Source organism: Spinacia oleracea, chromosome 2 (assembly GCF_020520425.1).
Source record: "Spinacia oleracea cultivar Varoflay chromosome 2, BTI_SOV_V1, whole genome shotgun sequence".
Taxonomy (NCBI): Eukaryota; Viridiplantae; Streptophyta; class Magnoliopsida; order Caryophyllales; family Amaranthaceae; genus Spinacia; species Spinacia oleracea.
Genome location: NC_079488.1, coordinates 113336006 through 113363956, shown reverse-complemented (window position 1 = coordinate 113363956; position 27951 = coordinate 113336006). Strand labels below are relative to the sequence as shown.

General features: G+C 37.0%; 1 protein-coding gene across 1 annotated transcript; it reads right to left on the bottom strand.

Moving 5' to 3' along the window:
• Window positions 1–691: 691 nt before the first annotated feature.
• LOC110794292 (BEACH domain-containing protein B) lies at window positions 692–27951 on the bottom strand. Its single transcript, XM_021999277.2, has 41 exons — window positions 27779–27951; window positions 27291–27526; window positions 25812–25875; window positions 24680–24914; window positions 23769–23945; window positions 22125–22445; window positions 20619–20826; window positions 19694–19762; window positions 18936–19373; window positions 18513–18807; window positions 17272–17730; window positions 17014–17172; window positions 16657–16806; window positions 16019–16174; window positions 15744–15785; window positions 15154–15498; window positions 14599–14772; window positions 14321–14481; window positions 13869–14184; window positions 13351–13783; window positions 12930–13266; window positions 12430–12618; window positions 12084–12345; window positions 11808–11999; window positions 11509–11727; window positions 10264–10440; window positions 9636–9751; window positions 8264–8728; window positions 7968–8181; window positions 6341–6562; window positions 5766–6224; window positions 5371–5688; window positions 4833–5285; window positions 4700–4746; window positions 4473–4566; window positions 4121–4327; window positions 3910–4035; window positions 3401–3772; window positions 3082–3313; window positions 1692–2439; window positions 692–1149 (listed from the first exon to the last, which is right to left on the bottom strand). The coding sequence occupies exons 2-40, from the start codon at window positions 27410–27412 to the stop codon at window positions 1739–1741; spliced, it is 9726 nt and encodes a 3241-aa protein (XP_021854969.1). The 5' UTR covers window positions 27413–27526; window positions 27779–27951; the 3' UTR covers window positions 692–1149; window positions 1692–1738.

Sequence of the window (27951 nt, the reverse complement as noted above, 5' to 3'; positions counted from 1 at the left end):
TGATAAAGAGAGATTGCTGGTGGAGGCTGTGCATATTATTCACGATATATGTACTCTAGGTTTACACAGGTTACAAACCTAATTAAGGATACGTACTATGTTAAATATATTAACAGAATATTTATATTATTATATCTACCACACCCCTCAGTTAGAGCGGGAGGAGGAAAAATGCTCAAACTGAAACGAAAATCCATAAACACAAAGGTTGTGGAAGACCCTTTGTGAAAATATAGTATATTGAAACAAAGAAGGCACATGGAGAACATGAATATGACCTCGAGCTGGAGGATGCTGGATGGCGATGACATCATGTTTGCGATCCACTAAAGTGACGGTAAAGATGGTTGTGGGGCGGGGCGAGTACGAAAAAGGTCGGCCCGTCACAAGCACGAAAGCGTGGGCAAGCCGGGCCGGGATTGCATTTTTTGGAAAAAAACACGACACCTAAAACACACTAAATTTAGCGAAATTAGATTTAGGCACGATAGCCAGGCCCGACGCGACGGCCCATGGGCCCTATTTTAAATTCTGCGACCCAACCCAACCCAACCCAGCCCAATACAGAGTGGGTAGACATGGCCGGGACCATTCCGGCCCACATCCCGTGGACTCAACCCGATGCCCGTCATGACCCGCAACCATCTTTACTTGACCGCTCTCAACAAACAACAATTTGGAAGAGAAAAAATGACAAACACAAAACGACCTTCTATTAGAGAGACTAAATCATTTCGTCTGTACAAAAGTTTGGGGTTAGCACTTAGCACTACTCTTATGAAAAGGGGATTAGTATTTAGTAATCCCTAATACTATATTAAACTCTATCGATAATTTCCCTCATTTTGCTGACTAAATGTGATACATTTTTGTTTCTTTTTCTATATAGCAAATATGTTAATATACAGTGTGTCATCTAATTGATTTTCTGCTATATCAAGACTTTGAAGCTTGTAGTTTCCTGTTTACAAAACAATGCAATGCACGAACCTGGCGTCGCTGCCTTGCGTCTCTTTATCCGGTGCCTGACATGAAAGAACAATGGTCAAATTTGAGATAGTTGGTTTCCAGTTCTAGAGTTGATCTCATTGCATTTGTCCCTTTGCATTATGCCAAAGGAAGGGCACCTCCAAATACTCCATCATAATCCTGTAAAAAGTATGCATGAATTCTTGTCATTGCATTATTAATGCGGTTTAACGCCACATAATCCAAAAAATAATTCTTCTATGAACAACAAAATCTTTTACTCCCTTCGTAGGAGTCACATGTTGACCGGCACAAATATTAAGGAAACATAGTTGAATTTGATATAATAATGATGCAAGTGGGGTAATTGACAATAAAGAAATTTCAAACGAACAAATGGGGTGTAAAAGTTACCAAAAATGGATTATTTATGATTTAAGTGGGCTAACAATGGGGGAGTTGGGGTAAAAGTTACCAAATGAAATTGTGACTCCTAAAAAATACGACAAGAAGTATTAATTGTGACTCCTAAAAAAATACGGAGGGAGTACAAGACACAAACTATGCTGATTGTTGAAAACACCGGAAGATCCAATAACAATGCAATGCTGCGAAATGCGTGAAATGAAGTAGTAAAGCAGTTTAGAACGAAAGATTGTAACAAAAATAGAAGCCAGAGAAGCTATATATAGTATTTCTATTCTCTAGCAAGACGAGCATACCTTAAATTAGCAACGAGCAGAAGAATGCTTCTAGAACAGTGAGTCTTCTATCCATAAACTGAAGATTTTGATTTTATATTCCGCGGCAAGCTAGCCCTTCTAAGTTGAGGATTTTCTATAGAATACACAAGAAGGCTTCCTTCTTTTGTGCCAGCCAGAAAACATTCTTCGGGAGTAACTGTGAGCGAAGTTATAACCTTGCCTATTCCGGCGTACTTTTTCACAACTTCCAAGGAGTTCATAGACCGTAAAACTATTTGTCCTTGATCACCCGCGCAAACCAAGAAATCACCACAACCGCTGAGTTTTATACAACTGAGACGCCCATAAGACTCCGAACTTGCGATGTATTTCCCATTAATTGAGTAAAGACGGAGGCTTAGATCATCATCAGAATATAGTACAATCCGTCCATGTTGTGATACAACAAGCTTTGTCAATGCACAGTTAGAAGGGTGGCAAAGGGACCTTACGTATCGGCCCTCTCGTAAGGTATGGAAAACACAAGTTCCGTCTTTTGACCCGCTGATAACTATGTCAAGATCCATGCTAACATATAAGCATGTAATTATATCATCATGTCCACATAGAATATGAAAGGGGGTCTCGGAAATGATGTAATCTTTACGGACGATTTCACTTTGACTGGTTCGGACTCTCTTTTCTGATGTTTTAGAACGAATGACCTCCCATACCATTACTGTGGTGTCGTAGCTCCCAGTAGCAAGTATACTTCCTTCAGAAGACACTGCATCAAGAAGAGGGAAGATTTAGATCTAGAGTACACTCAACTGCCTCTTTTCCAATGTACTTATAAAGAAATAAAAAGAAAAAAAGAAAAAAGGAGATTTGGATCTCCAACAACAGTGAAGTGTCTGAGAAGTGTAGCGACTCGCAAGTATTGCCTTTTCTAGTTGTGGTATACGAAAGAAAGAAAAGGGCTTGAAAATAACTTATCTTCCAACAAACAGTATCCTTTTTTCAGTTTGAGGTGACAATATCATTGATTGTGTCGTTCTCTTTCATAACTCATTTCCCTCTATTATGGGGGGAGAAGTAAATTGACTTAACTATTAACAAATTAAGCTTACTTGCATATGTGTAGAATAGGAAGGTCAACAAGAATAATAACCGTTTGTTGTGCCTTCAGAACATATCCCAACAAGGAAAACATTAATAAAAGAGCAAATGTTTGAGATGCTGCCACAATGGTATCTCTAAAATTGCCATAAGAAAATCCTTCTTTTTTACAGAATCTCCTCTCTATTTTCACTTCCTCCCAATATTTCTACGGAGGTTTCCTCCCCCAACCACCCAACACATACGCACAAACACACACAAAACAAAAAGAAGTTACAAAGTCTAGAAACAAAATGAGCATGATAAATACCTGCAACGCTGCTAACCACATCTTTATGACGTCTAATGCTCTGAACAACTTTTCCATCAGATAGGGACACAACCTGAAAACTATTGTCCCAGTTGCCACAGGATATCAAAAAATTCTCTGAAGGTGTTTGCAAAGTAGCAAAGCACTGTGATCCAAGTTCAACAGTTTCAGCCAAAGAACTTCCAATATTACGAGTAGGGAGGACGTCAGAACCAATCTCAAAGAATGGATCCTACATAAGGTTGATAACATTGTCAAGTTAGCGAAAAGTAACTAAAAGAATACTTGCAAAAACATGTCAATAATCAAATCATCAAACCTGTGAACTAGAAAATGTAAAATTGCCACCAGATTGCAGTTGGGTTGTTAACCACGTCTTAATTGACATCGTGAGGCCTTGATTAACTAGGATGACATTTGAGTCGAATACATTGACGTACAGAAGAGGTGATGGAGAATGACTGAAGCTAGAGACAATTGCTGTCAAATTAATAGAACCAGGAGCGTAACGTAAAGGTTGAGCAATTGGAATCGGTGGTCCTCTTCTTGGGTGCTTCTTACGAAAAATCTGGATAGGAGTTTGGCCAAAATTAGCAATTTGATCTTCAATAGCTGATCTTTGCAATTCATCTTCCATGCTTTCGAGATCAACAGCACCTTCATACGTCAAATAGTAAAAGATATTTCCCGCCTGCAACATCCAAGTGATAAGTTTTAACTGGGAACGGCCAGAAATTTATGAATGTCGATCAATTCAATGGAACCTTAACTCTTTCCACAGAAGGAGGGTCCGGCATGGAGGAGTAAATATCTAAAAAATGATTATACCTCAACTGCTGGCTTTCCTCTCTGTTTGTAGCCAAAAACTAGGTCAATCCACAAATGTAAATTTGAGCTAACAAATTCACTTTCTAAAGCCTCTCGATTTCTGTAGATAAATTCTTCTGGCGATCCCTGAAAGAACACAGAATATAATTCTTTTTAGATACTAGAATAGAATCAAGCTTATTGGCACCATACAAGTTTTAAGAAGTAAAACCTTGGCCCATGGGGGAAGGCAAACATCACCAATGGGTTCACCATCCTGTTTAACGCCAAGATGGTAGGAATTCGAATTACTAAGAAACTCGGGCATGTAAAAGAATTCAGGGATTAGTTCTTTGACATCACTCGTATTAGACAGGCAGTTGCGGAATGTTCCTTCGATACTCTGGAATAGACGATCTGCATGGTCAAATTTACCTCCCTGGCCAAAAACATATGTAAGCATGAATTTGAATGTCATAGAAGGGAAAAGAAGAAGTTATGGATGGACCCAAAAATCTAGATGAGCTAGTTTGGACCAGAAGTGACACAAGTAACCAGAAATCCTTTCTCCAAAATTCACGTACCTGTAGATTCCGATGCAAGGCAGTGAATGGCTCAAGCCTAATGAGGTAATAGAGCACAATCCCCATGCTGGAATAATGAGAACCGTAATAGAAACTGCAACGAAAGAATATTTCCTATTACATCTTAGCTATTGATACTAATCCATATTGCTACATAAGGAGTATATTATTGTCCTTGGGTGAGCAATATCATAAAAAATAACTGTTGAATCAACTGCAGATGTTACCTGGGAATGTCAGGATCAGAGAAACTTTGGTATCTATCCTCAAAAACCTGCAAAGAGATTGGTTGGAAATTTAGGGATCCAAAACTACAAGTTCATATTATTTTTCATCTAAATAGACATGAGATCAACAGACCTCGAATCTCTTGGGATCCAAAGCTCCCACGGGTTTTGAAAGATCCCTAAAGGTTGAGGATTTGTTGTAGTCAAGTGTCTCTGATGTATAATCAGCCAATACCCAAGGAAAGACAGGATATTGCGTCAAGTCATTATAAGACCTTCCAGCAAGTGTGTTAAGAATCATAAGGTACTCGAAGTTGGTGATTTCCCTCCTCCTCCATCTCTCCCTAGCAGTTTCAGCCATCTCTTGAGCCAAACGTCTATCAACAAAGTAGATAACCCCAGTCCTGTCTTTAGCACTTCCCCTTGGGAACAGTAACTCATTTCTGGTGGTAACAATAAGGCTTCCAACATCTTTCGCCATCTTTTGTGAAGAAAAATTGAAGAAAACTGGAGTAACAGAATTGCTGAAGAAAATCTCAATGGCGGTGTATTGAAGCATATAACGAGTCCAGTGCACTGCTTTAATCTACAACCAGAAGAAAAACGACTGTGAAAACAACACAGTAGTACACACAAACAAAATTCAAAGGCAATGATGAAAGTTATTTTACCTTGGAAACTTCCCACCTCCAATGCCGTTTGATACCTTTCATATGCCTCTCCAAAGTACCAATAGCTTTATGCTTCTCAGAAAACACACTAGTATCTGCCGTAAGTTTCAGAAATTTCAGCTTCTCAACTTCATTTGGTTGATCAGTCATCTCCAGTTCAGAATTCTTTAAAGAATCAAAAGTTCTAAAAACTGTGGACCCTGCAGTGCCTTCCACCAGAAATTCACCAAAGAAATGTAAGACATTTTTTAAGACCTTCAAATGTCCAGCTAATTTTCTTTTTGGAGTAACCATAATGCAGGCTACAGTAGTAAGAACCTGCAAAGAAAAACATGAAACAAATGAGAAAAAAGCATATGATTTTAAAATATCAGAAATTTTCTGTTCACAATTACCTGCCCACTATCTGTCTCAAAGCCTGGTGAAGAAGAGTCTTTTCTTTCCTGAACTGCATCCTTCTGGTCAGCATCCTTCAACAGCTCTGGAACCTCCTCAGAACTCATCCCCTGGGAGCTATTTGACTCATTATCACTTTCACTGGCTTCAGGGTTCACCTCTTCCGTGATTCTGCGAATTCCTTTCAGCAAGAAGCGCTTCATTTGCTCTGGAATAGGCACGCCAACACCAGAATTATCTTCACAAGGTACAACTGCAGCTTCATTATCTGAAGCACTGCATGGAGGGTGACACAATTTCTCATCAAAATGATAATTTTGTCTTAACTTCAGTCTACGGCGCCATGTATCTTCTGTCTTATCAAGTTTCCAATGTCTTGCAGCACAGTTTGGAAAAGGATTGGCTGACCAAGGCCCTCGTTCATCAATCAAATATCGGAAGACATGCATCCATTTATCCTGATCAAATTAGAGTTGTTGTAAAACTAACAGAATGGCAATGCATCTAACTTATTATATTAGCAACAGAAAATGCATCAAAAATAATCAAACAAGAAGAAGAGAAGTGTGCATACAGCAACTACTTGTTGCTCCTCATCACAAGCAAGTTGGAATGCAGCTCTCCTACTATCATCAGAAGCAAGTATTCCTCTTAAGTTGCGTTGCAACTCACTTTCAAATGCCTTTTTCTGGCCAGAGTCTGTCAGTATGATCTCATCTATCCTAGTCCGTAAGTCAACCAGCTGCCTCATGCGATCTGTCTCTAAATCTTTTATGAATTTTGCCTCATCAGAAGCCTGGGAAATAAACACACATTACACAACCGCAAATCACAAGTGGATAACAAAATTAAAACAGCTTCTACACAAATAAAAATCTCCTAATTACTGTTTGCCCTATCGAATTCTACTGAAACAGTTATGAAAGTTTTTTATTAAGAAAAAGAGAGAAGTACAGCATGAGGAGTTGAGGACAAGGTGTCCTCATAAGGAAACATAAGAAACTAGTTACAAATAAACCCAGTTCATTGTAACTCCCCAGTTGAGTAAGTTTTAATATCCCAGCTGCCTCTTAGTCCACAAGGATGCCAACAAAGTTACTTTATCACATAGTAAATCATGTGAAACAGATGCTGCTTTAAAAATACGAGCATTTCGCTCCAACCAAAGTGTCCAAAAGATTGCCAAAACAACATTTCGCCATAGTTCCTTTTTCTCCTTCGCCATTCTGAAACTCATAAATCGAGTTTGCAACCAGCCAACTATATTCAAAGGACACACCAAAGTGTCCTCCATGGATAAAAAGCCAAATCACAATGAAGGATGTGAAGTAGACTCACTATAGCTTGACAGTGCAAACAAATATCAGGTGGGAATGCTACTCCCAGCCTCCGCTTCAGGAGCATATCATTCGAGTTAATTCTTCCCAAAGCTAACGTCCAGACGATAGGAGATTTGTCTTCCAGATTAAATTTGCAATCGGGAAGGTTAGATATTTAGGGGATTTAATCTAATGTTGAAGAAACGAACAATTATGGAAGTTCTCCTTTAGGATTCACATTAGCATGCCTTTGCTTTTGAGAGAAAAAAATAAAGATCGTTTAAGTATTGGCAACTATGTTGCTCAGACTCCTATTGGGGTGTCGTGTCCGAAAAAGGATCGGAGATCTGACACTCTAGATGTAATAACTTTCATACAAGGCCACTATATATTTGGGTATCATGTTGTGCCAAAGTGTCGGAGGATCCAACACCGACACCCTCTATCAACCAAACTGTCGAAGTAACATAGATTGGCAAGGTAAATATTTAGTTATTTACAAGGGGAAAGGCATATCCATACACCCAGTTCACAGAAACAAGTAGCGAACTGAAACCTCTTTACTTGCCTATCCTTCTGTTTTGTACAAGACACCTCAACAAGAAATCACTAGTAACTCTAAAATGCAGCATTTAGTGTCTGATTCCCCCTCTAAACGAATATTTAACCTTTCGATGCCAAATGTAACAGATACAAACATGCAGCAGCTGTTTTAACTTAAAGATCTCGCCCAGCTAAAATTAAGCAGCTCCCTAGTTGTTTGATGTTTCCAATAGCCTTTTGTCTAAATTTAAACATCGCAATACGATCCAAGCCATTTATGGGACACATACTAGCAGTGTTAAGAAAATGTTATAAAAGGCACAGTAAATATGAACTCACCGCAATGAGTACTCTGTCTTTCTGAATCAAATTGTGCACAGCACCCATTTCTGCTGCTGCACTGCCAGGATCTGATGAATCGTTACTACCAATTATGCTAGTAGCAAGCAACGATTTTCCACCATTGACAGTTTCTCTGATCAAGTGAGATATAACGTGAAAACGAGTGCCATCATCAAGCATCCCATATTGATACCTAACAGCCAGCATAGACCTGCTCAAATAAAGGCAAATCGTCAAGAAGTCCACAATGCTAACATGCAGGATAAAAGATTGACGTGGAAACATAAATATACCAAATGAAAAGCTGTAACCGGTTTCTGCTTTGTTCATCATCAGACAGAAAAAGAGACGGCAAAAGTGGAATCACTTGCTGGACACCTCGAGATGCTCTCTGTAATGATGCTCTGCAAAGATACAAGACAACCAAGCGGAAAACTACCCTTGGACATTTTTCCGCTCTTAGTAACATAGCTTTGTCAACATTTCTACTTGATTTTCCTCCAAGCGCATTCCCAAGTCCTCCAGACACAACAACTGCAGCCATTTCAGCTGCAGGAATATTCAATGATTCAACCAAGACACGTGCTCTTTGCCCAAGGGATGGTCCAGAAAAAGAAGTTGATTTATGCATAGTCTTACTAGGGCCTTTTCCACTCATCTCACAAATAACAACCAAAAGACAGTCATACAAGTTCCACCAGTTGTCATCAGCTATCACATCTTCGTTGGTTGTAGGTTTCTTGCTTGCTGGTGAATTTCTAAGAAAGAAATCAAGCATACATTGTCAGTGCTGAAGAAATAAGAGGACTTAATTCTTAGATGAGAATGTGTAATATTCATAAATAGGTGTCCGTTTATATCTTCCTCATTCACAGTCACAACCAGTCTTATGGTTGAAGCAGATGAAACTGGAACACTAGAGTCTACGTAGAAGATGGAAACAACTAGTCTTACTCTAGAAACTAAAAACACATTATGCTGGGTGAAACATTAATCAATTTATACACTTTCCTCTGACAACGTATGAAGCAAACTAATTCTACAGTGCAGCCACTTTGAGACAAGTATATCTCTCCCAGAATTACAACACAAGAATAAGCCCAACTTGCATAAATCGAAATAAATATGACATGCAAGTGCCTTCTTGAGCATGAAGCACCACAAAAGACGAGTATTGTTTGCTAATTTTCATCAGTCTGACAGGCTGTATAATCCTAAAGGAGTGAGGAAAGACCTTGACAAAGTAAATGAAATACTACTTAAGTACCAAAAAGAAGAAGAGATCCATGAAATAACTAAATACAAGTGAAAGTGCAAAGTTGCATGCAATCTTTGGTTACACTTAACACCTCTCATAATAAAAGAGAGAACAGATAGCTAACAGAATAAAGAATATGATTTAGCCAAAGCAACAAGTCAATATCTTTATACTTTGAAAACGAAAGATATGGGTAAGGAACTCAATTTTTAAAATTTAAAAATGAACATTGAAAAAAAAAATTAACCCAGATAGACAGAGAGCTGGAGTGCAAGACCACAACAAACAGCAAGTAAAAATTTTACATGACTTCAGAAGGTTTAACATAGAACCAGCCTCTGTATCACTCAATAAAGAGTCAACTGCCATTCACTTAAAATAAATAAGCAGACACCAATTGAAATTACCTAGACATTCTTTCAACGGGTTCTCCTTGCAGTGCATCGCGTAGAGCGGCACCCAGATCTGTGAAACCCTCTACTTCAAGTTGATCTGGAGAAAACTCTGAGCTTGTTGCCGGAAACTGTGCAAAACAATTCATAAATCACTAGAAAAATTGAATTTCCACATGGTATCATGCTAACCAGCAAAGAGCTCACATATCATAATAGAAAAAAGTCAGTTACTAAGTGGCTAATTGCCAAGTAACAGGAATTCACTTGGCGAGCCTTTAAAATAGTAGTGCCCAACTTTCATGTATCATATTTAATTTAAGAGTGATAAAAGGTCGGTATAGAGCGAACGAGTTACACATATCAGCAGTAAAATCAAGAAGACAGATAAGATATCTCACACCATTCAGTTGTAGAACAGAAACAAGTCAAACAACTCTCTGTGGTTAAACATATTTGTTGACTAAAAGTTCCAGATGCACAAGTCTCGGCAGAGTTCATATAATCTACATTCAATTTTTTAAAATAGTTCATGTTTACGACCTTGCTAACCAAAAGCTTTCAACTCAGGATGGTACATCATATGGTTGGAGGCAGATATAATTAATTATGTTAAAATGCTTGCTTTAGAAAGATCGCATACCGGAAGTTTATGATCAATCTCAGATAGAAGCAACTCATCAATCAATCTCATGAAATACAAGGCATTATCCCGACAAGGCTGAGATGCCAAAAGATTTTCCTCGTGAGAGAATTCTATGAGCTTCTGTAATAAATCCTCATATATATCCCGAAGCAAGTAGTGGTATGAGACGCCAGCCTGCAAGATATTGAGCTTATCAAGCTAATTAATGACAGCTTATATCAACCCGGTTGACCAGACTGGTATTTTAAAACTGATCCCATTGCTAAATTAGAATTCTAGAATTTGTTAAACTTCCAATTCTCGATAGATGCATCATTTTGAATGGACACACTGCTCAAATTTAACCATTCATATCTAAGATATAAGAAAAAATAATTATTTTTGCATACACATCATAATGCAATGCCAAAAACACAAGTGAAGAAACAAAAAAGTATTAAAAAGTTGGAGGATTAATCTAATTCATAAACTTTGACACATAATACATTTCTGATCCAAACAAGAATATCATTGAAAAGCAAAAAAGACACTGAAAAAAGACAAAAAACAAGAGTTAGTGTTTGTGTCCGAAGGGGAGGGGAAGGTCCGAAGGGGCCAGCAAAACATAAAATAAACCCAACATAGGTTTCGCCCAAGAAGGAGCCTGGAGATTCTTAATCTATCCAAATGTTAGCGTTTGTCTTCTATAAAAGTAAACACTGACTGAACTGATACCAAATTATGTGATGTTACTATATGTACCCCTCTAGTCTAGAACTTTTCCACAATGGCTCTAAGAAGATATTTTCTTATTTTAGGGAAGGCTCTAAGAAAGACATCAATAGTAGGTGGGGGAATCCGCAATGTCCGTAAACAATCCTTCTGTAAACATGATGTTAGTACAATTTTTTTTTGTGCATTTTGGATGGAATCATTAGAAGCTAAGACGCTGTTCACAACCTAAAAAGAAGATGTTGAACCCTGTACAGAGTCTTTTCTTCAGGGCCTCCCCTTCAAATTCAAGAGTTAAGAAAGGAACGTAGTCTCTTAAACAATTAAATCACTATGGTATATATTAGTAATTACACATTTTACGACTGGTACCTGAATTTTATTTTACGCAGTTGCTGCATTTGTTTAACCGTAGAAAATTTGCAATGGGGTTAGATACCAATCTGGCCGTTTACCAACTTATATATTTAAAAGTGAGGAAGTAAATATCAACATTGGAATGCTCAAAAAGTACAAAGAGTTCAGAACCACCTTTTCAAAATGCATGAGTATGAAATTCACTGTCTCCTCCAAGTGTTGCCAGCCACCTTTCACAGAAATCAAATAATAGCAAAGAACAACACAGAACAACGTTCTCACAGAATTTTGTTCAATTATCTCACTTTCACTTTGACCAACTGATTCCAGTTTGTAACGCTTCACAACATCAAGGTCCATTGCAGCTGTCAACCATGCAGTCCATCCATACTCCTTCACAGGCAAGACACAATATTAGATGATATCAGATATCTGGGCCAAAATGGATATAATAAAATCACATGAATAAGTACCATTAATGCCTCTATGTTCGACGGACTTGAATCAAGGAGATCAAGAAGATCTGCAATTATTTTAACTCTGGCCGATACATCTTTGCACTCAGAAAGAAATTTGAAAATGAGAACCAGAATCTGAGGAACAAAGAATTGAGAACCACTGCCCTTGCTTTTTTGACGTTCAGGTTGGGTTTGCTTCTGTAACACCTATAAATCCATTCCGCAAATAACAGTCAACATGAAGCAAGAAATCAATCACATGAAACCAGAAAAGTAACAGCAAATATTAACCTGCTTCGGGCTGGCACCACCAAGGAGGACATCAAATAAAGTGGCACATAAATGTTCTGTTAAAGGAAAGCTGAACAGTCTATCAGAAATGGCCAAAATAATTGGCTGTATTCTTGAATTGGTTTTCCTATTGATTTCTGAGAGAGATTTAGATCTTCCAACCGCAATGCTGAAAATTTTTAGTCCTTTTTTTTCAGATGGAATGCCAACTAAAAGCCTGCCTATGAATTGCAAGCTAAGCAATCTGATTGGTTCATGTCCTCTGATGGAAGGGAAAAAACATTCATCAAACAAAATATTCTTACCTAACAACAAATGACATCACGAATATCTGAATTAATCGTACCTCTGCAGAAGGTTTATGAATACATGACATCCACCAATGGAGTAGACCTGTTCAACAAATGGTGCCAAAAGAGATTTCTGAGAGATAGCCCGTATAACCATGTGGAGAACATCTTCGATACATGCCATGTCCTGACTTGTCTCAAAGAAGGCAATAAGTGCTTTAATATCTGATTCATCGATATTTTGCCTGCAAAGAATAGTTAAAATGAAACAACAAACTTAGCCACTTCTAAAGTCTAGACAATCGATAAATTATTGAAAAAAACAATAGGAATGGAAGAGGCATCAATTACACAAATCGGTGCAAAAAAAAGAAACCCCTTACCCTACACCCAAGCCCACCCCAACAAAATACTTTGCACGGAGTAATATTTTTAAAACAAGCATAAAAATAATTCAATAATACAAGCATGAAGCACATGTCACGCAAAGAGAATTCTCCAGTTAATAAAATAGCTTAACATAACTAGCCAATAGGTACATCAAAGATTCTCCTACCTAAGACTCATCTCACCCAGACTGAGCAAAAGAAGACGAATTTTCTGTATTTCTTCTTTACTAGGTCGCTCTCCGGAAGCTTTCTTTGTTAGAGGGCGCAAGAGAGGTCTCCATCCACCAGGAGATCGGCATTTAGCATTATCCCAATAGAACTGGCGTATTATATCCAGGACACGAGGTAGCCTGCACAGACTCTTTAGCAGTCTTGGATCATTATCAAACTGCTGGATCAAAAACATATATAGTTCGCGCTGAACTTTGTAAACGGTATGCACCCACACAAGAGGGTTAAGAAATATCGCAGAAATAGCATCTTTTATGAGAAGCTCCGACATGCCTGGATAAAAAACAAAATAACATCAACTTGTTTGAGTAATAGTTAGTAATAACTAAAGGGGGGAAAAGGGATAGGTGTACATACCACAGTTCACAATCACGTTGAACAGATGTTTCAAAGCTGAAAGAGTTTCCAAATTAAGTTGCTCGGGTGGAACTGACTGCAACAGAAAACCCAGAATTGAAAATCCAGAAACAAGATGCATCTGTTGTTGATTTGCTACATTTTCATCTAGGACAGAAGCTATAAGCTCAATAACTTCTGCTGTAAGACGCTCTTTCGTGATAGGTATAAGCAATGGATTTCTGTTGTCAGTTTGCTCTTCATTCTCATACCAGTGAGATTGAGTAAAAAGAGGAAAGAACACAGATATGCCTCCAACACAGTAAATAATTTCTTGAAGCAAACGCCTCGAACATAGCTGTGTCCCTTCAAGCACAGTAGCTTCAAATGGATTCTTCACGACTGCATTCTCCATGAGAGGTGCAACATTGTACAACGCTCTCTTGTTACTCGCCTGTCATATTCGATCTAGCTTGAGTTAGAATTGGGTTTATCAGGTTCTGGCAGCTTTTGGGACAAAACAAAATTTAAAAGAGAACCTGTGCATTAAGTCCAAAAATTATTTTGGGAGCAAGGCCATCTTTTGTGTCAAAGATCCCACCAGGCAAGGGATTATCAGATGACAGGGAAAATTGATTATCAAGAAATGAGTACATGTAGCTTGGACCCAAGGAATAGATACCCATAACTTGCTCCGGAGTGATGGCATCATTAAACAAATATACTGGGCCTATCTGACCTAGAAATGGTGAAATATCTTTTATGGAGTAAGAAGTATTTTCTTCTTCGCTGAAAGGAAGAAGTATCTTGGTGCCAATAGCACATTTTGTCAAGGGATCATTAACTTTTGGATATCTGGAGAGTAAAAACAAGAAAACACAACAGAGAGAGAGAAAGAGAACATGTTAATTATTTTACAGAATACCACCTCTTTGGTAAACGCCCTCATCGCTAAAATCCACGTGAATAAGAAATAAAGATGAAAGCACACCTGCATTTTTCAGACGATACAATATTGCCATCCAGATAACACTTTAAAAGGCTACCCCCAGAGAAAGCTCTACCAATGCTATGGGTTATGCAAAGATAATGCCATTTCTTCTTAACAAGATTGACATGAAGCGAAGCGGCATGTCTCTTATGGTTAACACACTGCAGTTGACCAGGGAAAAGGAAACAATTACATGTCAGTCTATTGATATGCAGTGGAAGAAGTTTCATGAAATATGCATGGAGAATACATATACCACAAATTAATCTGCAAATTACCTCATATATTAGCTTGTCCCTGGAAATTAGAGAAAAACATCCTCTCCCATTTTCGGTAAGGAAAGAAAAGAGTCCCATTGTTCCAGATCTTGGAAAATTTTCTACCCTGAGCCAACAAGAGAAAGTAAAACCCCTGTTATGAGGCCACTGCAGAGGCGTTCTGAGTAGGATTCCCTGCCCAATAATAAACTCTAAAAGCGTCAGGTTTCAACTAAAGGGAAGCATTCACGCTTTAGAAAAAATAGTAAGTTCCTAACAATCACCAAGATAATGGTTAGGAATTACGATATAAGCAAGTAATTTTCTTCTTTTGTAGATGTAGCAAAAAGAATGTGGTGTATTACTATTAGAATGAGGGGAATAACTAGCAGTTATCATGCCATCCAAGAAATTTCAGCAATCATCATTTATAGAAAAATAGAATGCAAGATATCAGCTCTTACAGCTTCTCTATTCAATTTTCCTCTTTAAGGACTAGAATGCAGGAGATCAGCATGTAATAATACCTATAATCCAACAGAAACCGACAAACCGATGAGATTATTGCAAACTTACCGAGTCATTCCCGATAAGGTCGAAAAAGGCAGTCGGTCCTTTCTCATTCAGCATTGCCAAAATGCAATTCATAAGCAATGAACAATACTGTTGCCGTTTCCCAACTTTTTCACTTCGTAGAAGCATAAAAATTTTCCGAATATCCCTTCCTGATATGCTATGGCCACCAATTACTTGAATTAGCTGGGCAATTCTCAAGGTGACATTATCGTTGCCTTCTTCTGAGAACCAATCAAGAAGAAAGTTGAGCATCCCTGCACCCACGCAGGAAGCTCGATTGGATATAGAATCCCTCAGTAGCTGAAGAAAGGTATTCAGCCCCTCTTGCTGCACGGAATCACTGCTCTGCCAGTGATTAGCAAATAGTCAGAAAAATAGTTACTAAAATAAGAAGCATAGGTCAGGGAAAACTGAGACGGAGATTGGTGGAACCAAAACCAATCAGTTCATAGGGAAGAACATTTTGCAATTTCAAGTTCAAGATTTTTTTTTTTTAAAATCTACTCTTAAATAACAAAAACAAATATTTTAATAGGGAACTCCAAAATCATAAAGTTGTTTCAGTTGCAGGTAGAATACTGAATACCAACCTTTTGCAAGAGACTTAGATAGAGAAGAATTGCATCTTCATTCTGCATAATTGCGAGAAAATGAATTAGAAAAGAATGATGCAAAAAATTTCATAGTATCACAAATAGAATAAAAAGTTTTGGCCAAGTTAAGACAGTTAAATATCAAAAATCAATTCTTCAGTACTTCCCTGTGCATCCCTGTACATAAGAGAAAATCATACAGAGTAATACAAATTTTCTTCAAATAAATGCACCATACACCAACAGAAAAGTAAAAGGATTAGGATGGGTACTTTTATCGAAGGACTCCCTTTAATATCAAACTTGCCATCCACAAGCATGTCAAGCAGTGAATTTAAAAGGCACTCACTAGCCTGGCTGTGGCAATACTCTAGCAACAAGCTTTGCAAAGTCTGATAGCCCTTCCCCACAAGATCTCTGAATGAGGCCTGAAAGACACAAATTATATAAAGGAAATTAAGTAACATAGACAAGAACACCACGACCTTAGGTCAGTAGCTTTAGTCAGAAAAATGAAGGCAGTAAGTCCTCCATATATTAACTAATAGGCCTAACTCTGCTGAAATCAAGGGATTAAAATATCAGAACTACCACGAGAAGACAGATGTCTCTTAGCAAAGGAATCTAATGAAATGATGGAGTAGATCCCTCTAAGGACCGGAAACCTGTAAAGTCATGAACTCATAGGAGGAATAGTTTGGTTATTAATATAAACTCCAACCAGAAAGTCATGAACTCCATGCAAATTTATTTGGGAATAACTAGAAGAATTTCTTGACTAAATTTGGTTATTAACATAAACTCCAACCAGAAAGTAATACTTTTAGAGCATAGGAAAGAAAAAATAAAGCCATGCATTTTATTTTCTATGACCAACTTGAACTCTGAACAAGCTGGAAGAGGTTCTTACCTTTGATCTGTCGTTATGGGAAAGAAGACTTGTCAGTGTTTGGAGGACATCGAGGACCAATTTCTCCCCATTCATGATATCAACTACTCCATTGAGTAAAGAGACAACATGGATAAAACATTCCCCATCCCGAAACAACTCCTGATAATACTGAAAGCACACATTTTGGCAAGATATGAGACATCAAACCAAACATGAAATTAAGGGTTATAAAAACAGGTGACGGCTAAGGTAGAACAAAAGAAACTGGCATTAATAGTGACAGAACATGGTGAAAAGAAGAAGGCAGCAGGGCATGCTACAGGAAGTGGATATGAAAGGAGACAACAAAAGGAAACAAGAACTACAGAAGAATACCGTTTGATCCATCTGCAACATCTCTCTCATGCCAGCCAAAAGCTCAATTGACACTTCAGCAAAATCTTTTTCCTTTTCTTTTACCTGAGTGAAAGTTTCCAGGTACCTAGAACACAGCTGCAACTTTGCTGATTGGTCATCCTTGGAAGTAGGAGCAGCCTGCTCATATGAAACCAAACCACAACACACACAAATAAACTATCACGAAACTATTGCCTCAAAGCAAAACTTAGAAAAGAAACAAAGTCAAAAAATCACCTTCATCAGGTCAAGGATGTAACCAAGCATGAGACTTCTTAAATCTTTAACCCAGAACAAATCAAACAAACAATTGATGCACTCTACATCGTGTAGCACCAAACCTTTCGCATCATCTGCAACAAAAAAGTATACCTTGAAGAGCTCTATAGCTGCCCCCATGCTCCTATTCAAATTATGCAATGCTGCAGACATATCTGATCTGTGACAACCCTCAAGAGGAATGTCCTCAACATTGGTCACTTTTTCACTAGGGGTTGCATCATTAGACCTAAGTTTTAGAGCTTGAATGCAGGCAACCCTAAGCACTCGGGACATCGCCTTAAGCTCCTTGAAAGAAGAAAGAGTTTTTTCCGGTGCATGTTGCAATATTTGAAACAGACTTTTACAAAGCAACGTGGCAATCTCTGGATTGCAAGCAGAACGCTCAAGCGCATCTAACAAAGCTGAGCATTCTGGCTGCCATACAAGTGAAAATGAAAGTTAGCATGCTATGGAAGACAGAACTTTAATATGAACAACTTTTTGTAAAGTCTCCAGAATCCAACTTCAACAAGAAATTTAAACTGGATCAAAAGAGGAGAAACTACCAAAAGTGCAGTAGGGAACTAGGGATGCATGCTAACAAAACATTATCATGTGGAAATATAATGGAGTATGGCAGAAAGTAATGAATGAACTGAATTTTCTGTATCTCCTTTGAGACATGGGTGACACTCCCTTGGTATCTTTCTAATACAATACGGAGTACTACTTTGTTACTACTCAAAAATAAAATTTAAGCATGCTCTTTCCCCTCATTTTCCTTCTTTGCTTGGACTAGGGATAACCATTTAACTAAAGAAAAGGATATAAAGTCATCTTATGGGCTGGGATCAACTGATCAAGTAATTAATGAAAAATCAATAACAAAGCACAGTCAAATGCTATCGAACTTAACACGTACACATATAACAGACTCATCTCACACACACCATTGCTAAATACAAAGCATCTAAAGCAATGAAACCAGGATCCTTCAAACTTTTCAGACCAAAATCCTTGTTGAAAATCGGCAGAAAACATATACAAAGTAAATACATTCAATTCAACAAGTTTGACATAAGTCTATCTGCTTTTAGACATACGATTTAAACAACAATAATGGATGTGTAGCCAAATCAATCCAATTATTGTTAATACAGGCCAAGGTAAAGTGGTTGGTACTCAAATAAGTACAAACAGGCAAAGATCTAACTCACCAAGTTATGTGTAGTCTCATTAAGAGATGCAGCTAACTCGGCAAATGAGATAACTTCTATTTGGAGAACCTGCACTTCACTATCATTGCCCCTACATGTAGAAGATAAGCAGGAACGCTTGGTCACTGGGGAATTAACTTCAATATCTTCCAAAGCCGATCCAAAAAAGAAGTCGTCTGAGAAGATAAGTTCCCATATTCGTTCCGCTCGAAACACTTCAAGTAATGTTGGTAAGGAACTCAAAACCTGCCTTAACGCATACAGAACTTGATGCTGTAAGATACACACAAACATTCTGCAGAAAGCAGCAAAAGATAAAATCAATGAGTTATGATCTTCTGATAACAGTCATTGTCCATTCCAGGAAACAAAAAAGAGAGGCATAATTGATCCTGAATTCTGCAAGAAAGATTTAATAATAACCTTAAGAAAGTAGGCAGTTCATCTTGATTTGAGAAAGCCTTGATGCAAGGAAAGACAACCAGAAGAACCCTCAATATCCATCGTACTGAAAGTTCAGAAAATAATGAAGAAACTGGCACGTAATTACTTTCAGACTTAGTATCTTCTAAAGCAAGAACAAAAGAGCAGAAACTTTGGCTCAACGTAAAAACATAATGTTGCCAAAATTTCATGAATTCCCCAGCAGGTGGTACTGTTGAGGACTCTTTTTTCCACACTTTCTCTTCACTGCCATGCTTTGAAGTTGTGGCCAAATTTTCCAAATTATCTTCCACAAAAAGTTTCTCCCTCCGTTGTTCAAAATCTTGAAGTGCAAAGGCAGGAGTGCAGAAGCTGTTTGCAAATTTATGCACTCTTCCATTCTCACACAAGAATTGCAAATTATTCAAGTTTCCATATCTAGGCCTCTGTTAAGGAAACAACTAAGTACTGAAACATGATAGATAACTGGAGTAATGATAGATAACTGGAGTAACTAAAATTAAAATAAGTATACAGCCCAAGACAACAATAAACAAACCTCTTACAGTTAATATCATAAAGCCACACATCTTCCTTCAAGAATAACTCGATAACTAATATCAATGGATATCGCCATTTTAATGCGAAAAGAATAATTGTAGCTCACTAGTTTAACCTATTCAAAATATACTAGTTAGTAGTTACATTAACCTATTGCCTTGAATGTAGGAAATGGGAACAGTTGATATGAAGGATACACTGCTTCTCTAAGAACCTCCAAAGAAAGAACATGAAGTTGAAATAAGGCGAGCAGGACACTTTCATAACTGCAAAACAATTCACAGTAAATTAGAAGCTGCTTAAAAGCTGTTAATAGAAGTGAGTCGTCACAGAACCACTTAAATTGCAATAAAACACAACATCTGGTACAAATAACTATATCATGGCCCATGTTGAGGTAGGCCCGTCAATCAAAAAGCTTATTAATATGGGTCCACTCCAGCTAAGATACAGACCTTTTTGGGTGCGGAAAAGACTAGTAGAAGTGTTTAATATTCATATTCAAGATATCATGGTATGGTATGCAACTGATCTAAAGTATCTACCCCTCTCTGATACTTGGACAGAACAGGGTTTCCTCACATCATTGTTTTTAAAAACTTCAATGCAATAATCACTTCAATTTATGCTTGTTCACAGTAAACATAAAATTGATTCCTTGCAATTTCCTTCAAAGACTTTATCTAGATATCTTTGACTTCAAACATGAGTACATAAAATAGAGCACAAACCAAAGGAAAAGATTTATTGACTCCTACAATAAGCTGCTAAGAATGAATAACCAAAGGCACAAGTTGTATCTGCTGTTCTTTGTTGAAAGTAATTATCACATCTATATTTGGAGAAATAAGAAGAATTTTCATAATTCAAGCTAGTCCTGATGTAATTTTTAAGGAATGTTTAAGGTCTCTTGTAAAGCTTCTGATGTTCAGAATGCTATGATTTGGGCAAGGCTTTTGCCTTTGGTTTAGGGGCATTGTTGCACTGTTGATTTAGGCTGCTGCCTCTCAGCTTTTGCTGATTGTTGTATAATTCTCTTATTTTTTGTTATAATAAAAGATTTAAATCTTTATTTGCCAAAAAAAAAAAAAAACAATGAGAGAGAAAACTATTTATTAATACCTATTTGTTATTTGTGATGTCAATACATTGTTTGATGGAAGTCCGAGCCCATCCAGTAAAACTTCAAGCCCTCCAATGCTTCTAAAATGATTTTGAGCACGGGAATTTTCAGATAAGGCCGAATGTAGAGCCCTCAAAGTCAAATATTGAAGTGACAGATTCGTCCACTGTTCTTTTATGCTCAACCTTCTCAAGACACGAAGCAATTCTGAAACAAGTCTGCATGTTATACAATGAACTTGAATGCAAGAGGCAAATGCACTTTTTTTTGTTCTATAAAAATAAAAATAGATTTTGTATTAACAGCTAAAAAAAATTACAAACAATGAGGACAAGCTGTCCTCACTCCTCAGAACATGAAAACAAAGATTACAGATTAACCCAATTCCTATGAACCTCCCCAACCGAATAAACTTATGAAACCCCAACCACCTTAGCCCATAACAACACTAAATAATTGACCTTATACTAAAATAAATCAGAAGAAAAGATACTCGGAAGAAGACCAATGAGTTTCTCTCTAACCACACACATCACTGTGTCACATATTTGCCATGAAAGAATTGCATCATAACAACTTCTTCTCTTACCCTTACCAAAGCACCTAAAAAGTACACTTATAACACCAACATTAACACAAAAAAGAAGCAAACGACAAGATAATAAAATCAACAAACCACTACAAAAAATCCTAAAGCTCGACGAACAATCACCAAAAAGGTGAAAGGAACGTGAAGAAGATTGATCCTGGGTAGACATAAAAACATATAAAATAGGAGGTGAGTGAGGTTTAAGTCTTGGGTCGATGCATGCCCAACAAGCATAATACGGGACGTTGATCGGGATCCAATAGTTTCCTTTCCTATGTAGAATGGGAAATTCACAAACATATTATGGACAAAACTGAGCTAATACCCTCCGCAGCCAGAAGATGAAACAGGCCATGCCATAAGATATCAAGCTTTTATGCAGTGATTAGGGGTTTCATTGACTGAACAAGAATGAGGTAGGTCGCCCCAAAATGGAGAGAGGGGATCGGTTTTCTTTTATCCATTTTTTGGTTGGACAAAAATGATATAATCTACTTGAAGTCAGATTTCTTTGTTGGAGAAACTAGAAATTGGTTTCTTGTAACTAAACTTTGGATATAGTTATCAGAAACTCAAAGGTAACTCCCTTTTGGCATGTCCTTATCATATCTAATTATGTGACTCGTGATTGGTGTTATTTTCTTTGTTTCCTTCATTTTGGAGGACTTCTGAAAAAAAAGGTCAATATATCATGTACTAGAATAGACACCATCTGTAAGTGACTCATCCCTTATTTCTTGTACATATACCTATCGTCCATCTTCTCTGCACATATAGCAAAGCCCTTACCATATGAGAGCCACCATGGTCTAGTTCACTACTCTTTATGATATGTTAAATAACGAGAACAATGCATGGTGTATGCTCAAATTTTAATGAATTTGAAAAAAATAAAGGAAAAATATGCCTACCTTACCTACTAGCCAATTTAGACCACCAGCTTCCATCACTGACACAATAGCTGTCTGCTTCCACGGGTGCATCTTTCCACGGTGAACTTTGAACGTATTGGATGGGTCTATCAGAGATGCACCACCACTTGGTAATGACAGTTTAACACTGCTATACATATTAGCCATCTCATAAGCATCTGAATTCAAGTCAATGAAGCTGCAAAGGACTGACACCACATGTACGAGTAACTTTTGCAACAGCTCAAATGTATTCAGAACAAGAACAGACAAGGCTTCATCCCCAGCAAGAGCTCCAGAGATCGCCTTTAGTTGGACAACAGACGCTGAAAGAGTTCAATGACTAAATATGTCAGCGTAGAAAATATGCAACCAAAAAAAATTGTTCCCATTTAAAGATAAGATACAACAGAAAAAAGATTGAAAATAAAAGAACAAGCAATAACACTTTCACAAAATCTAGAGAGAAATAAAAGTATCTTCCAAATAGAAGGGAAATTGCAGGTATATGCTTAAACAAGATGCAATTGAATTAATCTTTTCTACAGTTGATCTCTAAAATTAAGTTGAGGAGTTCTCTCGCAATTCAAAGGCGGGATAAGAACTTAGACTTCCAACTTTAAAACAGGATAAGTCAAAAATTTAATCACAACTGTTGGTTCCACTGTTACCCGATTCGCCAGTATGAGACTGGTTACGAGTAAGCAATTCGCTACCTAATTTGCTAAATTACACCAAAATTGTACCAGCTTTGAGAAATTTTACGACATTAATTCCTAACATACCACTTCATCCAATTTCTGATTCCAAACCCGTGCTGGATACTAGACCAGATACTGCATTGTAAAATAAATTATTGTTCTTATTCCCCCTTTCCCAAAAATGTTCTCTTGTGGACCTTCCCATACCATACAATCAATAACATTAGCCCTTATTAGTTGAGATACTAGTTTATCTTTCTGAATGACGAGTAGCGAATGACATTTGTTAAGGCAAGTAGTGGAAAAGGAGTATTGAAACTAATAAATCTTTTGTAGAATAAAAAAAAGAACAATATTGAATGATAATAAAAAAAAGTAATAAGTAATATACTCCACAGTGGATACAATTTAGGCTTTGTTTGGTTCAATACTTTTTTTTTGAGGGATGATTCAATATATTTTGTCTTAAATTATTTTATCTCTGAAATTTATTTTATCTGAACTTATTTTTGTCTAAAATTATTTGTCTGAAAGAGAACTTATTTTGTCTGAAAAGAACTTACTTTTTCTGAACTTTTTTGTCTAAATTTATCTTGAATTATCTTAGCTAATTTAATCTGAAATAAGTAAATAAGTTGAAACAATCAGAGCCATAGTGCAACAAAAGCATGATCTAATTGGATGTTTGGATTTAATGGGAACACACCATTTACTACGTATGAGCTCATCCGTAAACCCAAATTTACGGAATAGTTAAGGTCACATTTTTTTGGCAATTAAAACTTAAGGTTACACTTCAAGACGCTCAATTGGATTCCATTTCATTTATGAGAATTTAAAGCATAACTCATACTACATTAAAAGTACTGTTGAAACAAGAGCATTACCACAATAATAAGATGTGAGAAGCACACAGGCATAAAAACCTCCTGCTAAAATTTCCAGTACCTTTGATTAATGCAACAAGTTTCTGTATTCCACCATAGTAGCCTAAAATTCTGCAGTTATGAACTGAACGAACTACAATCATCAATGCTTCTAGGGCAGGTATCCCTTCTGAAGAAATCTTCGAGCTTGTGGAAACAGTTAGTGGATCAGATGTAGACTCCAAATTTCCGGTGTCCACTGCATTCATACACAGAAGGCGACAATGATTCAATTAAGAGAACATGTTGACCAAGATGTCAAATAACTTTTTCCGTGCAGAGAGAGGAAAAGGTAGAGACAATAAAGAACAACACCAACAACCCAATATAAATTTCACCAATGGCAAGGTCTTGGTAGGTCCGATGAGTCAGCTTCGCCCCCAAGCTGTATACTGTAATGTATGTTTACCTTCAAGGAAATCTCTATCTTATTTATCAAAAAAGAAGAAAAGGGGGAACCTAGACAATGGATTATAATAGTCCCAAAAAGTTATCCTCTTGTGTAATGATGGATAAAATTATCAATATATGGCATTACGACTTTCCCTCAAAAAAAACATGGGCTATCAGACTAAAGTTTGAGAAGTAAGAACTATTATTGGTGAACAAGGAAAAGGAAGCTCTTAAGATTCGGAAAAGTGTGTATAAGTCTATCTTCCCTCTTTATTGCCAAAAAAAGATACATGACTACGCCAATCAATCAACAAGTAAAAATTGCATCAATTTTATTCCCAATGGGGCACAGGTTATCAGCTCAAAGTTTCATAAACATTTGACTACTTGCACCATCTAACTTTGCAACTACCTGTGTATGAAGTTAAACTACAACTATAATTATTCAGGTTTTAGCAAGTAAGTTAATGATTACACCAAAAGCACCAACCTTTTTCAAAAAAAATGAGAAAGATGAATAACAAAAGATCATCAACTTACACTTGGTGACAATAGAAGTCATTTGTGTTATTTCATCAATTAGGGTTATTATAAATTCAGTTGGATGTCCAGAAAAGCAGCCAACAGAGGAGTCACCAGACAGAAGGGAATTCTCCACATCTGAGACATTAGGCGATGTTCTATCTGTTAATTCTCCAGTGATTATAGGCTCCCACTTGTTGTGCACGTCTACAAACTGCTTAAGAAAAACATGAAACAGCTTTCTCTTTTCCACCTAGTTTGAGAGAAAACAATAATAATCAGCAATCAGGAGAAAAAAAAAATATTTCAAAAGAGAATCAATGCCTTACAAATTAAACAAGGAACAAGATTGGATTTTGTCAGATAATTTTTCAAAAATCAATTCCAGATAAAAAAAATTTAGTCTAATACTTCAGAATTGAGCATGTGAGACCAAATCAGCATATGATGGCACATGAATGCAACAGGATTAGTCAGAATCAACCCCACCCCCCCCCCCCACCCACCCTCAAAAGAAAACGGAATTGTATATCCATTTATGAATATATAATGCAATAAGAATGCTAAAGAAAAGAATACTATATTATTTCAATTGGTAACCGTGTGTGGTGACAAGTGCATTATGGATCAAGCAACGTGGTTTCAAACTTTTCATGGTGTACTTTTCCTTCTAAATCGATAAAATTTCTCCTAAATTCAACCTTACTTGAATTGAATATTAAAATATTTTTTCTCTTTCTTTGAAAAGAAAAAGAATACTATCAACCACGGACTACTTTTAAAACTTTAATAGGCTCAAAGTTCTTACATACATAACAAGATTTTATCCACATGCCCGCATTAGCTATAAGTCAAACTATGGCAAGACTTTGTTGTTGGAAAATGAACATTTGTGAAAGGCATCAATGAACACAACAGAAATCTTGAGAACCACAACCAACGTGTACTTCATCAAGTCAACGCACGCAAACTTTCCGCTAACACTAGATGGAAATGTGGGGATGATCCAAATGCATCAATTAAGCTTGAATAATCAATAAAGCAACACATCAGCTCAGCAAAGATATGATAAGAGTAGCAAACTAGCAACCCTAGAAGTTGCTGCCAATAATAGGAGTAAAGAGCTATTTAAAGCTATAAGGAAACCTACCTTATCAGCAGCCTTTTCGTGTTTCTCCCATAGACCTTTTAGTATCGACTCATTGCCAACCTCACTAAAATAGGAAACAGCAAGAGAAGTAAGATAAATATATTTTGTCTGTTAACTCTGTCACACTTCAACAAAACATAAAAGGTCACACTTTTAGGATCATTTTTAAATAGTTCTCCTTGGTGAGAATCCTAACATTTCAAGTAACAGAACATCAGCATCAGACTGATAAATCAAACAAAGACATGAGAAAGCTCACAGCTGCAGATTCCTACGATATCAAAACCAAGCACAAAGGTTGGAGGGAAAAAGAACACAAGTCACAAGCATAGAACTCCAAAATAGAGTGACAAAAGACTCTCCTTAGGAGCTTAGATGCAATGTGCAGATGGTGATTGCCTCTAAGGATCCTGGAATAATGTTGCTGATCCATGCCCTAAGGCATAGGAGACATGCTTCTAAGCTCAAGTTTAAACTGCTAATTTTAAAAACCTACTATTCTTTTTCATTATATGAGATACAGAGTAGTATTACAATTCAATTTGTGCACTTTAATATAGTTAAACAAGTCTCTGATATGTATTTTTCGCCTTTGGATTACAATAGACTAAACCAGATATCCAGCGCACTTCTCTTTAAATGGTTACTTGGCTCGATTCAATATTTATCACATGGACCTATAGATTTACTAAAGACCCACACCTCGTCAAATGAGGGTTACTTGGCTCAATTCAATATTCATGGATCTAAGATTCCTTCGTATCCAATTGATTAAGCTATTTTTTTCCTTTAAGTATACAAATGATTAAACTACTGCACCTACAATCCCAGTGCTATATCATAATATCTCTTTGCTATTATTCTTAAAGTGCCACTCCATGTATTAGTTACATTAGTTAAAAGGGCACCACCATGCATTAGTTAAACAGCGATATCGAGAAAGTAACAATGACAAATCCTAAAGTCATTATAAGAGCCAGGATAGTAACGAAAGATACGAAACCTTGATCTTCGGATGCTAAGCGAAGTTATCTAAATAGGATTCACTAAAGAGAACATCAAAGGTAACATCACTGGTAACAATTTGAACGATTCATAACTTGATATTACCTCTCCATACATATTTCATAAGTACACAATCACTGCCCAAAGGTTCTTATTCATTTCTCTCTTTTGCTAATGAAAACCTCCTTCCTCCCATGCCAATGTTCGAAATCAGAAAAAATGGAAAACAAAAATGGAAGTAATCCATAATACAATACCCATTGAACCATTATAATCCTAGTTAAAATAATAAAGAAATTCACATCAATGTAAATTACGTCTCGGGCTCTAGTATAGAAGTGGAACACATTACTCAATTCTCAATCATTCACTTCATCAATCACATACTAACCTCTAGTTTGGCACCATCCAAAACAAACAAAACATCAACTAAAGAGTAAAGACACAGCTAAAATGGAGAACAAAGTAAAGTACCTGAAGCAAACATTCTGAACAGGTAGAGTAAAACGCTCAGCTTGCAAACCCGAGACAGACTCCGCGCTGTTACCACCTGACGAACCCCGAATGAGGTTCGCCACACCCTTCACAATGTGCATCCTTTCCTCCCAAAAAAATGATCACTCTTTTCACCTCTACAACTTGCAAAACCAAATACACCTACACAACTGATCACTATACCGCATTGTCTTTCCACTGAGTTCAATTTCCAGCTACATTCAGCAAAAAAAAAATCCAATTACAACAACAAACTATGCTCAACAATTTTGCAATTAGTATAAATATTGATCACAAAAAATTCTAGACTGGCACTGATAAAACTAATCGAAATTAGAGACAATACAACAATTACAGCAAAATTATCATAAGATCATACACGATAAATCGAATTGCCAGCATTAGCGATTATTGAGTAAAAATATGAAAGTAAGAATTGAATTAAATGTAGGGACTAAGATTCAAACCTGGAAATTGATGAAGAAATTGGATGATCTAAGCAAGATCGGAAGTAATTAGGATGTTAATTTGCTTCTTTGGAGCTGCAATGGCGACAGTGAAGAATCGAGGAGAGAGAAAATGGAAGATGATGAACAGAAAATGGGTAAATTTTTATTTATTTTTTGACAAACGAAAGGGG

Coding starts and splice junctions, on each gene's coding strand:
- LOC110794292 (XM_021999277.2), bottom strand. CDS start 27,412: ATGCACATTGTGAAGGGTGTGGCGAACCTCATTCGGGGTTCGTCAGGT. Junction 19,763..20,618: donor ACATCACAAATAACAAATAG/GTATTAATAAAT, acceptor ATTGTTTTGCAG/TTATGAAAGTGTCCTGCTCG. Junction 15,786..16,018: donor AAGGGAGTCCTTCGATAAAA/GTACCCATCCTA, acceptor GCAATTATGCAG/AATGAAGATGCAATTCTTCT.